A 13,716-nucleotide genomic window follows, 5' to 3' on the forward strand; every position below is an offset into this window, starting at 1 on the left:
TATTATACCCATAAGTTACTAAGTCTATTTTTAACATCAAGTTTGTAACTTTATGGTTCATCTATACCCGATCTACTATAGGGCTAAGTTTTGGGGCAAAATATTCATAAAAACCTAACCTTTATATGTGAAACGTACATTTTTGGGCACTTGCTAGGTCACAATTAGCTTGGTGAGAATCCTTGGGCTCGTATCTTGCTCGTATAATCAAGTTCTATCAAGATCCAAGCTTGATTCTTGGTCTTGAATCCTTACTTGGTTGCGACCGTGAATGGTAGGAGGTGTGTGTGTGTTTTAGAGCGTGTAGGAAATTTGAAAGATAAGAAATGAGGGTTTTAGGGTTTTAAGGAGGTTTAAGGGAGTATACCCTCTTAAGCCCATGGAACTAAGGCCCGTCACCACCATTTAATCCATCTTTTAATAATCTAAGACCATACTCCTTTGTTATATTTAATCTTAATTAAATATTAACACACATTTAAACAAACGAACATTATTTCCTTTTATTTATTATTATCAAAATTAGGATGTTACAATTAATAAACAAGAAACTAATCCACAATTATCTTATTAACAAATAAAAAAATATTACAAAAAAGTTAACAACATTATTATCATCATTGGAGTTGTAATGAGTCAAATGTTCGACGAATTCTCATGGGTAATATTTTTTATGAAAGTTCATTACATGATCAAGAAATTTCGTCTAATTAACAAAATGAACGAACACAAACATAGGCCCTGGTCGTTCAACTATGTTCGTGAACATTTGATCAAATGTTCGTTTACATCAGTTTATGCTCTTTAATGTTTGTTTGATTCTGTGTGTTTAGTAAAGGTTTTTAATACTTTTTATTGATTTTTCTAATCTTATCGTATTATATTAAAGCACATTTATTAACTATAAAACAAAAATTGTATATGAGTTTGTGAGATTAATTAATATGCAAAATTAACATATTAATATGAACGTTATATAAAACACCGACGTAAACTCGATACTTAAACCTAATTGTTGACACTAACCATTCTTGTTAGCAAAATCAAATGAAAAACACTTTGTCTCGTTCATTTATGTTAGTAAACCGGTCACGAACAAGTTCATTCACTTAATGAACAAACACGATCAACAAAATTCGTTCGATTAGTTGTTCGTGTGTGCGTGTCCAATAAAAACTTAAACAAAATATTAACAAGGACTTATTCGGCTCGTTTACCGCCTAAAATAAAGTACAACAATTTAAAATAGGATCAGTGTTAAATTTTTTTTAGCATCATCACAATATTCCTAATATGTAATTAATTATCCCTGATTTAAATTAAAATCATGTGTGTGTTCATCGAATATGCCATAAATAGATGCTTATTATAATAATATTATATTATTATTATACATTATACATTATACCAGTATGCAGTATGCAGACTTAACTTCAGAACACATTCATCACCCCACAAAAATCCCCAATTTTGCTCTTTAAATCACTCAAATTTCTGCTTCAATCTTAACCCAAATCTTCACTAATCCATCCGCACACTTCTCGTCACAAATTCACTCATCAATTTCCCCTAATTGTCAACGTAAGTAACCAGAAACCCATAAACCCTAATTTTCACTTGATTATTCAATTCCTTCGTTGTTTGATCGAATTGTGGATCATCATTGAAAGGTTATGTTGGTAATTGCATGAATTTGGTGGGTTCGTTGGCAATTTGTTGATACACAAGGTGAAATGGAAAACCCTAAATTTCACTTGATTAGTTAAAATGTTAAATTCCTTTGTTTTTTGATCAAATTGTCGATTATTATTGAAGGTCTGTGTTGGTAATAGCATGAAATTGGTGGGATCATTGGCAATTTGACGATACATAAGTTGAAATTGAAACCCTAAATTTCACTTGGTTAGTTAAAAAGTTGAATTCCTTCGTTGTTTGATCGAATTTTTGATTATTATCGAAGGGTTTTGTTGTTAAATCGCATGCATTTGGTGGAACCGTTGGCAATTTGACGATACATAAGTTGAAATGGAAAACCCTAATTTGGGTACTAATTTGAGTGAGGATCATTATAATCCCCGATTGAAGTTTCTGTGTAGCTTTAATGGCAGCATATTACCGCGTCCACAAGACGGTAAGCTGCGGTATGTTGGCGGTGAGACACGAATAGTAAGTGTACCGAGGGATATAGGGTTTGATGAACTGATGAATAAGATGAAGGAGTTGTATGAATCTGCAACTGTGTTGAAATATCAGCAGCCAGATGAAGATCTTGATGCGCTTGTATCGGTTGTGAATGATGATGATGTGGTGAATATGATTGAGGAGTATGAGAAGTTAGGGTTTGGAGATGGGTTTACGCGCGTTAGATTGTTTTTGTTTTCGGGTGCTGAAGATGATTCGGTGGGGTTTATTGATAGGGACAATGAGAGGAGGTATGTTGATGCTTTGAATAGTCATAATGATGGCGTGGTTGATGATTTGGAGTCGGTTGAATCGCGTTTCAATCAGTTTATTGTTGATGACGGTGTGCATAACCAGAGGAATTTTGAGGTACTTTATTGGTTTATGCTTAATCGAATAAATGAACGGTTGAACGAATGGATTTTCTTGTTCATGTTCGTTTGTTGAGAAACTGAATGCGCTCGTGTTTGTTTATGTTCATTCGGTAATATTTTAAAAGCACAGATAACAGACATAAATGTACATAAATGAACGAGTTAAAAGTAAACACGAATATCGAAATTAAATACATCAAACATTTCAAAATTAAAGAATTACATCCAAACAAAGGGTTTTTAAATATGAAAATCTAATTGATTACAAATTTGTATTGGTAAACAGTAATTAGTAAATTTGAATGAATATTTAAGCGAACATGAACATTTTAACATATATAAACGAGCGTAAGTGAACGAATATAAGCAAATGTAAATGAGCAAACATAAATTGAAGCGAGTGTAAATATAAAAGAATGAGACATTTTTAATGCTTGTATGTTTAACTAAATGAAGAAAAAATTTGTTCATATTCTCTCGCTTATTAACTGCATGATAATAAAGGAACATCCACTAAGGTAAATGGACAAGTCACTTGTTCATGTTCATTCATTTAATTAAACAAACAAAAACACGTGTTCATCCATTCATATATAACTGAACGGCCATAAACAAACTTCCCAGCTAACAATTCATGAATATTCGTTTACAGGCCTACGCGTTGCCGGCTAATTTGCAGCAAGTGAGAATTCCACATCAGCAATCTTCAAGTCATAGGTTTAATGAAATGGAGTCCCCATGGAGTCCTGCGTACTCCCCTTCTTCACATTATCACTCTCCTTACGGTGATCCAATCGACAAAGGTTTTGATCGCGTTCATCAAGCGATGTATCATCAACCTGCGTATGATCAACACATGTATGATCAACATTTACAAGAAAATGTTGGAGGTTTTCCCGGTAACATACTTCCTGGATCTTTCTATAACATGAATATTAATACAGGACATACCGCGTATCCAGATGGTAATCATTATGTTCATCATCGTCATAGGCCCGAGTTCAGTAATGAGATGTTTCATACTCATGCAGCGGGTACGGGTTATGTGCATCCAAATGTTTTGTGGAGAAATGGTCAGAGTCAACTTCATGGGCATCCAGGTTTTGAAGCATCAGGTGCCCCAAAACAAGAAAATGGTGTGTTTAATTTAGGGTTTGTTAGGACTGCAATGGATTATGGTTCTAGGGTTCCAGTTGGGGTGGAGAATCCATGTCACCATCAGTTGCCGTCAGAACCGGTTCAGTTTGTGCCTGCACCAAGGCAAAACGTGCCTGAATCTGTCCCGCTTACGTCTGAACCGGTCCAGTTTGTGCCTGCACCGATGCAAAACGTGCCTGTCTCTGTCCCGCATACGTCTGAACCGGTTCAAGTTACGTCTGACCCGGTTCAACTTACTCCTGAACCTGTTCAATTGAGTCCTGAAGTTGTTCAATCAACTACAGAACCTGTGAATGATGCTAAAGTTAAAGAAGAGACTGCGCAAGACTTAAACGCGATGGTGAGTTAATGGTTCCGGTAAAAGTTGGCAGTTTTGATCTGTTTACTTATCAGTATCGGTTTTGTTTATTCGGTTTTGGATTACACTCGGTCGTAACTGAAAACCGAACCAAATAAGATAAGTGGGTAACCGAACTGAATAACTGAATAAGAATTTTGTTTGGTTTCGGTTAAAAACCGAATAAACTGGTTCCAACCGAATTGAATTTTTTAGCTGAAAAGTAATTGCTTGAAAATAATTTACTTCTTTAGTTTTCATCATAATGCACTGGTAATATATAAACATAAGTTAATTTGGTAAATTTTTCTATTAAGTAACTAGTTTAATATATTATACAAAGATAAGTAAATTTGGGATAATTTTCTTTATAAAGTAACTAATTTATTTAATTTATAGTTTTTTCAAAGATTAATTACGTTAGAATAAAACTTTTGGCTAAATAGGAAATGCCTCAAACGGGTTGAAAATCATGTGAAGTTTATCTTTAATGCAACCAACCTAAATGGACAAAATACAATTTCATGTCAACCTAACTTGACTTGCCCGTTGTAGTCCGTTCTAAAAACGAGCAGGTTTGATATTTAACCCGCGCTTTATTTTATAGGATACACCTGCAGATTTGGAGTTAGAATCTGGCAGTGACGCCGGAAATAATACAAAAATTGAACCGACAAAGGCTGAAGAGGAAGCTATTGCTAGGGGTTTACAGGTTCTTTTCTTTCCTCAAATTAAAAAATAATATATCTTTAGCGTTCTAACTGAACCGAAGCAAGATAAGAGAGAAACATATTTTTTTGGTGTGTTATACCTTTATGTTAGTGTCGGAATAATTTTAATGAAATAATCAATTATGTGGCCACGTGGTTAGGGCTGTTCAAAATGCTTGCGACATGCCCGAGAAAATCTCGGCTAGATTTGTCAATGAAGCGAGCTTGATCCAGGGTTGGCTCGGCTTGTGGCTTACTCGATAACTGGCTCATGGGGTTGCTTAGTTTAAACATAAACCTTAGATTTTAGTAAATATTTATTAGTAAAATTAACATTTATAATTAAATAAAAACAAAATATGTGAATATTAAAAAAACAAAGTTATTTAAATAAGTCTGCATGCCAACCTTTCACTTGCTTATCATTTAATATGAACAAATGAAAATACATTTTTGGGGACACGTGAATCTTGTAGTTAGGTACGCGAATTTGATACATGTATTCGTTCACGAGTTTCCAACTCTTGTGTTACCTTTCGCGCGTGGCAACTAAATGTATAAACTGATTGAAAATTTTGACTAATTTAGACATTATTTGTATTTATAATCCTTATTAGACTGTAAAGAATGATGATCTGGAGGAAGTAAAGCAGTTGGGATCTGGTACGTATGGAGCTGTTTATCACGGGAAATGGAAGGGTTCTGATGTAGCAATCAAAAGAATTAAGGCCAGTTGTTTTGCTGGGAGGCCGTCTGAACGAGAACGTCTGGTATGATTGCCACATTATAACTTCTATAAATTACTATTTGTTTAATGAGGTTGTTTACTTATAGATAATGAAATAAAAATTAGTAACTTCTATCAAATCTTTTCCCCAAAGCAGCCTACTTTATTTGATATATCATCATTGGCATGCATCATGATGTTAAAGATTTCAACATTATGTAGTGTTGTGTTGATTAATGCAAAACAAGCCAAATCCCATGTGTATGTTTGTATGGCGTGTTTTATGTTTTTTTTTCAAATGGAGTAAATTATTCATTTGGTGAGGTTATAAACTTATCAAACATTAATTTATCAAGGTTATGTATACAGATTGCAGATTTCTGGAAAGAAGCGTTGATTTTAAGCTCGTTACATCACCCAAACGTGGTCTCGTTCTATGGCATAGTTCGTGACGGCCCTGATGGCTCGTTGGCAACCGTAACGGAGTTCATGGTTAATGGATCTCTCAAGCAATTCTTACAGAAAAAGGACAGGTACCCGTTACGGTTTTTTCCATATGATATACTTTTACATGGCCTTTATTGATTTCAAATCTAGTGCAAAACTCCAAGATCCTGTTTTGACAACGTTTCAATTCTAGTAATCATTAGAAAGCATAGACTTTGGTCTCTACAAGAATTTGTTTTTCTTTTAAGTATCTACAAACAGGCTAACATTCAGATATTGCATTTTTATGGTGACAGAACTATTGATCGGCGAAAGAGGCTTATTATAGCTATGGATGCTTCTTTTGGAATGGAATATTTGCATGGAAAGAATATTGTGCATTTTGATCTAAAATGTGAAAACCTGCTTGTGAACATGAGGGATCCGCATAGACCAATTTGCAAGGTATGTGTTTTATTAAGTGTTTAACTTAATATATCAACCCAAAACATGAATAATATCATATTTACCTGACAAAAAACCGTAATATCTGTAAAAAGACTTGAATAACATATCTGATAATTGTGTTTACAATGGAGGAGAAACCCTCGAAATATCAAATATACCTAAATCATATTTATGACATAAATACCCTTCCTGCTAGTAAAGAGTTCAGGTACGGGATCTGAAGGGTAATGAGAAAAAGGGTATAATTGTCACATTAGGATTTGTATTTAATGAAATGGCTAACTATGAAATTTCAAATGTTTCAAAAATCTTTTTGGATGGATTATTATGTTATGCAAGTTTTTTAAGGGTATATGTGAACGTGCGTCTTTTAGTAAACGTAATATCAAATATACCCAAATCATTCTTGATCATAAAGATTTAGGGTACAAAAGTCTCAAGTGTAAGGAGAAGGGTATAATAATCATATTAGAATTTGTATTTGATGATATGGCTAAACATGAAATTCTACATGTTTTACTTGGGTATATATGATATTAATTTTTTGGTTGGATGATTATTTTATTACTTATTATGCAAAGTTTTCAAGGGCGTATATAAAATTGCCTCTTTTAATAATTATAATCGTTTTCGAGATGGCCATTACTCATTTTTATGGTAAATTAATAAGCAAAATCTGGTCAAAATGGCAAAATCTATTAATAAGCTAGAAATGAAATTGCTTAAAACTTAATTAATAAAAAGTTATTACTTCGTTTTATAAAATTCGAAAAACAGAGAGAACACTGTCTCAGTGGCTCGTTGGTCTAATTTGACCAGAACCCTTCTGTCCCAAACCCAATTTGACCTGTTACCCAAAATGTCTGAACACACATACATGATTGCAAATTCTGTTTGATTTAATCACATTCTTTTATTCTCATATATGTAGATTGGTGATCTTGGTTTATCGAAGGTAAAACAACACACTTTGGTGTCCGGAGGTGTTCGGGGAACATTACCCTGGATGGCACCCGAGCTTCTTAGTGGCAAGAGTAACATTGCGCTTCGATTATCGGTACGCCCTTCATATATTAAATTTCAGCTTTATTGAAATAAAATAAATTTTCTAATCATATTTGTCAACGCCTAAGTATTTATAAAATAAGTTATGCTACCCCGTGGACATACTCAAATTTCATGGAAAAAGATCCCACAAAAAAATTTTGTATGATAAATATAAACTAAAAGTTTAAGATAATAACTTGTTAAGGGGGGAAGGGGCATTTATGGGTACTACCCATGCACCGCCCAATCTTGCACTGTCACCTAATTTCTACTCTTAGGTACCTCAAACCAAAAAATAACTGGTAACACCTACCCACACGAACCCTAGAACTTTTGTTTGTTTTTTAGTTCTCCAAGTACAATAAGATGAATCAATTTTATGTGGCAAACCTTTGCCATGGAGTCATGCACCCTACCCACATGGGGGTGACGGCGGTGCTGCCATGTGGTTTGAAAGCCATGCACCCTACCCATATTGGTGCCCCGTCCTCTCCTCTTAGAGTTGTCATGAATTGTCTTTCCATGTGTAATTGATTACTAGACGGGTGCCCGCGCGATGCAGCTGGAAACACTGACATTGATAATCACGTAGATTTATAGGTGCTTGTTTCGTTTGTAACCGTGAAACCATTTATTGTTATAAGTAGATTCATAGTTCTTATTTTAAACTCAATTTATTATCGAAGTACAAACAAAAACGGAACCTAACCATTGTTAATGGTTTGGTTTTGTTGGCTGCAATTTTCAAAGGTCTAGTTTCAATTTTCGGTGACAAAAAACCGTTGGCTTGACTCATAGTTTAACCATCAAAATCGGACGGCAAATGCCTATACGTAAAATTTTAATTTTTTTAACTGAAAAGAAACTATGACAATATCATATTCAAATTAAAGAGAATTAAATGCTCGTTTTTATGGTGCAATTTTTTTAAAACAATATTAACGTACGAAAAAGTTATGACCGTTTAAAAATCGTGGGGGTATTTGGGTTAAAAATGAAAATATAAAGAATAGATGGTTAAACGATGGACCAAATTTATAACTATTCTTTATATTTACAAAAGTTTATTAAAGTTGAGGGGGGAAGGTTGTAATTATTTTGAAGAGAATTGGAAAACACGTGAGATTTAATGCTTCAATTACCACTTTACCCTCATTTTAGGTTACCACTTTACCCTCATTTTAGGTTGTACCTTATGTTTAAACAATTGTAAATCCCTTAAAATATACCATCTTAATTTGCCCATCTTTCCCTCATTATATATAGTATAGATTGCTCACATGATAAATTTTTTTATCATGTAAGATACTAAGATGGTATAAATTTGTATTTTAAACCATTTGTGCTAGTAAATGGCGTTAATTTTAAATATCACAGATACGTGCATTTTTTAAACAAGTTTACGGGCCTTAATATACGGAAGTAGGGTCATGGTATCTTTTTGTGCTAAATAAGAATACATTTTGGCTTTTATGGTATTAATCTCCTACTTTTATTGTAGGAGGAATCGTGAACAACTCATTACGTCCAACAATCCCAACATGGCGTGACCCCGAATGGAAGGCCTTAATGGAAAGTTGCTGGTCTGCCGATCCAACAGAAAGACCATCTTTTTCAGAAATTTCTCAAAAACTGCGAAACATGGCGGCGGGTAACAATGTGAAATGACCATTTTACCCTTGATAAGTATTTGTTTATTACTGAACGGGATCTAAAATAACAAACGAAACCCTCTGCACCCAAAATCTTTTATAAGCAAAACATGGTGCGGCCCTTGCGGATTTAAGTTAATGGTCGCGCGTGTGTGTGGACGGTCACTCTGCGGGTCGAAAGTATTATTGTCTTTTGTTTTAGTAGGCAATAATATATATATATATATTATAAATTATAATAGCATATCTGTGTAAAGGCCTGGAGGATTATTTTTGGATCTTATTAATAAATCTCACACCACAATGCTTTATAGACATACCATTTGGGCATCTGCTGGAATTCACTGCATCATTTTTTAGTTTTTTACAACGTGAATTTTATTCGGTTTAAATCAAACATTAAACATAAAAAGTTGAATTTGATCAAAGAATGAATTTGTTGAAGGTTAAGGGTTAGACAAATAAGGTTAAGCTTTAAACATTTACTCCTTGTTTGTTTCCAACACACTCATATAAGAGCACCGACAACGTGCTCCACCACCTGAGGTCTAGGTCTAGGTCTAGGTCTAGGTGGTGAAGCACGGACGGAGGGAACGGACTTCCACGTTGTGGGGCGAAGTCCGGACGAAGGGGGTGGACTTCAACTATAGATCCTTTATTCAAATCTCGAAATGTTAACAAGATTTTGAGTTAAAAAATTAATGTTGAACTAGATCACCATGACTTCTATTAAATTAGAGGCCTGGATTTCAAGCCCCTTATTAACATAGGTGAGTAAGGCTGTTCACGAGCCGAGCCGAGCCGAGTGAAGGCTTGCTCATTGCTTGGCTCGTTTAAAACCGACACGGACGGCTAAAATTCGAACCGAGTGAAAACCGAAACGAGCCAAAATCGAATCGAGCATTTTTTAATCGAACATCGAGCGATTTCTAACATTACTTATTTCTTTTTCACTTTAAATTTTTCAATAATAAACAAATTTGAAGGTTGTAAATAATATATTATATAAATAAATTAGTGTTTTTTAGACAAACGTGTAATAAATTGTAAATTTTCATTAAAAATAAGTTTGAAATGAATATAATGATCATTTAAACAAACTTATAGTATTCTAAAAGCTTGAAGTGGACAAATAAAACTATAAAATTAATGGAATGAAAATTTTGAAGGGGTAAAAATAATTGTAAGCTTATATTTGTGTTTTGTCTATATATTTATTTATTTGTTCATATGTAATTATATATAAAATAAATTAAAAATATTCGGGCCGAATCGAACCGAGCAGACCTTTGCTCGTTGCTTGGCTCGTTTACAAACCGAACCGAGCAGAGCGGCTCGTTTTCAATCGAGCGAAAAAACAAGCGAGCATTTTTCGAGCAATTTCCGAGCGAGCGGCGAGCGACTTCGAGCGACGAGCTGTTTGGACGGCTTCAAGCTTTAAATTAAAGTTTTACTAAACAACTATTGTTTTTCAAAATGCAAATAAAAACCCAAACATCCCTTTACAAAAGTGAGACTATGAGAGGCATGAGACATTAAGACGTATTGAAAGGGTAAAAAGCGTATCGTCTCTTGTCTCAATTGAATAATTGCCATGGAATAGTTGAACCAGTCTATGGTTATAAGGTAATATTGGCCATGTGCACGGTTATAGAGGTAGGGTACTAAAAATGCCCAAATACCCTTAAGTAACACCCGCGGGTCAACCAAGAGCACGTCACAAGTCACCCGCGGGACATATGAACCATCCGCATAAATCATCTGAGGAAGAAACACCCTCATGACACATGCGGAAGCATCCTGGCACCCACAAAAGTCACCCGCAAGAAGGAATACCCTTCCGCGTAAATGACCACGAGGTAATGCTCCGGGACAGCCGTCAACAACTAAATTACCTTCTAGAAGATTTATCAAAGATGCTTTCTTGAGCAATACGTGATCCCTTGGACAATCAACTAATGACACCTGGCAATGTCGTTATAACCGTGCACATGACCAATATTACCCCATTAACCAATGTTAGGGAGACACGTGTCCAGGTTGTTATACATGCACATGCAACGTATAGGCTGAGCCTATCATATGAGGACACGTACCCAGATGGTTATGAGAGCATCTTCTAAAGGGACAGCTGGCCCAATCACTTCCCCACACCCTTCGGCTATAAATACCCTCTCAATCATCATGAGGTATTCATTCACTCCCACTGTACTCTCTCAACTTACTTAAGTACTTTATCTTAATCGGAATAGTACTTATTCTCACGCCGGAGGGTGGTTACGGGAAGACCCCCCTCTTGTCCTTCCCGTAACGAGCTCACAGTGTCTGTTTTGCAGGTTCACATCATTGGACTTTGGGGAATTGTGTTCATATCGTATCGGCAGTTAACCGTATCCTACCCTGTTGACTCATTGGATCTAGGACCCATCAAGGGGAGTAGATCCGTGTTTCTTCATTGGCGCCATCCGTGTTTTTGTTAGAACAACAACTTTTTTCCGTCCTCTTTACGATATGAATCAGTTACCTAAAGGGCCGACGGAGAATCCATCACAATCTTCACGAGATCCTAATCCGGAAACACGTGAAGGAGCAACATCTGTCTTTGCTCGAATTACGACTCCCATTACACGAACCGATGCCGTAAACCTTGGAGGTTTTACCTTGGGTGGTTCTACGGCTCGGGAACATTTCACTCAGTTACTAGGCGTCACTCCGGTAGACACTGGTAATGTAGTTACACCAACTACTGACTTGGGGCGCGTTACAGCTCCAAGAGGTTCCGATCTCAGAGACCTGGACCGAATTATGAGAGATGCTAATCGAACTCACTCAGAGTTAGGACTGGATGAAAATTCTAGCGACTCTGCTCTAAGGAGAGTTCGGCAGCATAACTCTGGATCTGGAGGACTCTTATCTCCAGATGAATGGCTCCGCATTCAACAAGAAAGTTTGGTTGCTGAGTACGAACTAAGGTGCGAAATGAGCGTTTCCATGCTCATACCTTGACGTATGATGACTCTCCCAGTTGATCTATTTCTCCTCCCATAAGGGGAAGTCATATTCAATATAGTCAACCAATGGAGCAAAACATGGGGGAAATCCCAAGGTTACGTCCTCGTCCACGCATAGATATGTCCGATCCCAGTGATCATCTGTTAAGGTTTGAAGCAGTTGGAGGAGTCAATGGTTGGACTCTTCCATATTGGTGCCACATGTTTGCACTAACATTCACCGGGGCGACGCGAGAATGGTTTGAGAAATTGCCATATGGAAAGATTAAAAGTTGGAAAGATTTTGTAGCAAAATTCTCTCAACATTTCAGTCAACAAAGAAAACATACGCGTGATCCTTCGGAAATACTGAATGTTGAAAGGCTAAATAAAGAATCCATTGAGGACTTCATTACTCGTTTTAATAACGAGAGCCTTAAATCGGAGGGGTTAGTGAAGACATGCTGAGAGGAGCATTCTGTAAAAATGTCCATAGTGATGCTTTGATTCGCACGCTAACTGGAAAAGACGGAATGCCCGAGTCCTGGGACGAAATCATAACGGCAGCTAAGTTGTTTGCAAGAACTGAAAAAACATTGGGTTCCAGTAGCCAGAAGCAATTACCAAGGGTCGAGTTCCAAACTCCAAGCCCAAATAGACAAGCTAAGGGAACAATCTGGTCAAGACTGCAATCAACCACAGAACAACCAAAGCAGTTTGATGCGAGATCCTTAATTGGCAACAAAAGCAAGCGTAATTTCCTAGTGCGGTCTTCCAACAGCAGTTGGACTCAGTTATCAAAATCTCCCTCAGAAATCCTCACTACGGAGAATTTGACTTTCCGTAAACCACAACCACTACCGAGGAAGTCGTTCCTCGATAATAAAAAACATTGCACGTACCATAATGATATAGGGCACAACACAAACGAGTGTGTGGCCCTAAGGAATGAAATAGAGGCAGCGGTAAAAAACGGAAGGTTAGATCATTTGGTCAAAAGTGTAAGACCAGGGGCTGGTAAACTTCCCACAAAGGATAACCAGGGCCCGACCAAAAGGCAAATAAAAGATCTAAACGTCCACATGATTCAGGGAGGCCAAAAAGTCAGTGGTAAGAGGCACGAGTTCGCAGATGAGGAGTGGAAAGACGAACCAGTCATTTTTCCACGTGTCAAGGGTGGATCATGCAATAAGAATCCTTTAATAATTACCGCTCTGTTCGGACACTACCGATCGCAATACGTGTTTTTTGATACTGGTAGTACATCGGACATCATGTACGAACAGTGTTTCGAACAGCTTGAGGAAGATGATAAAAAAGACTACGACCTATTCATGCACTCGTTTATGGGTTTGGTGGGGAAATAATGCACCCGCGTGGTGTCATTACATTCCCGGTCACATTGAGTGATGGTGTTCACTCAAGAACTGAGGAGGTCGAATTTTTAGTTTTACCGGCAACTTCCAAACACGATATTATTCTTGGACGAGAGGCAATCGGTGATTTCAATGCTCACCCGTCCACTGCTCACGGTGCCGTGGGGGTCCCAACTCCTACTGGCGTAGCAATAATCCATGTCAACCGACATTGCTTTACAACCGAGAGTTCGAAGCCAAGTAAAATCCCAAAGAAAACTCAAAGAACCA

General features: G+C 36.5%; 2 protein-coding genes across 2 annotated transcripts; both read left to right on the forward strand.

Annotated features, from left to right (window-relative positions):
- Positions 1-1,402: 1,402 nt before the first annotated feature.
- LOC143552455 (uncharacterized) lies at positions 1,403-7,474 on the forward strand. Its single transcript, XM_077042671.1, has 7 exons — positions 1,403-2,550; positions 3,208-4,053; positions 4,658-4,762; positions 5,378-5,530; positions 5,857-6,020; positions 6,231-6,378; positions 7,313-7,474. Exons 1-7 carry the CDS (start codon positions 2,026-2,028, stop codon positions 7,472-7,474), a joined length of 2,103 nt encoding a protein of 700 aa, XP_076898786.1. The 5' UTR covers positions 1,403-2,025.
- A 4,695-nt stretch (positions 7,475-12,169) lies between these two features.
- LOC143552456 (uncharacterized) lies at positions 12,170-13,437 on the forward strand. Its single transcript, XM_077042672.1, has 2 exons — positions 12,170-12,519; positions 12,567-13,437. The coding sequence occupies exons 1-2, from the start codon at positions 12,170-12,172 to the stop codon at positions 13,435-13,437; spliced, it is 1,221 nt and encodes a 406-aa protein (XP_076898787.1).
- The last annotated feature ends 279 nt before the right edge of the window (positions 13,438-13,716 follow it).

The sequence above is a fragment of the Bidens hawaiensis genome, unplaced genomic scaffold, assembly GCF_021521415.1.
Source record: "Bidens hawaiensis isolate Kalapana, Puna unplaced genomic scaffold, B.hawaiensis_p1.1 tig00016882_1, whole genome shotgun sequence".
Classification (NCBI taxonomy): domain Eukaryota; kingdom Viridiplantae; phylum Streptophyta; class Magnoliopsida; order Asterales; family Asteraceae; genus Bidens; species Bidens hawaiensis.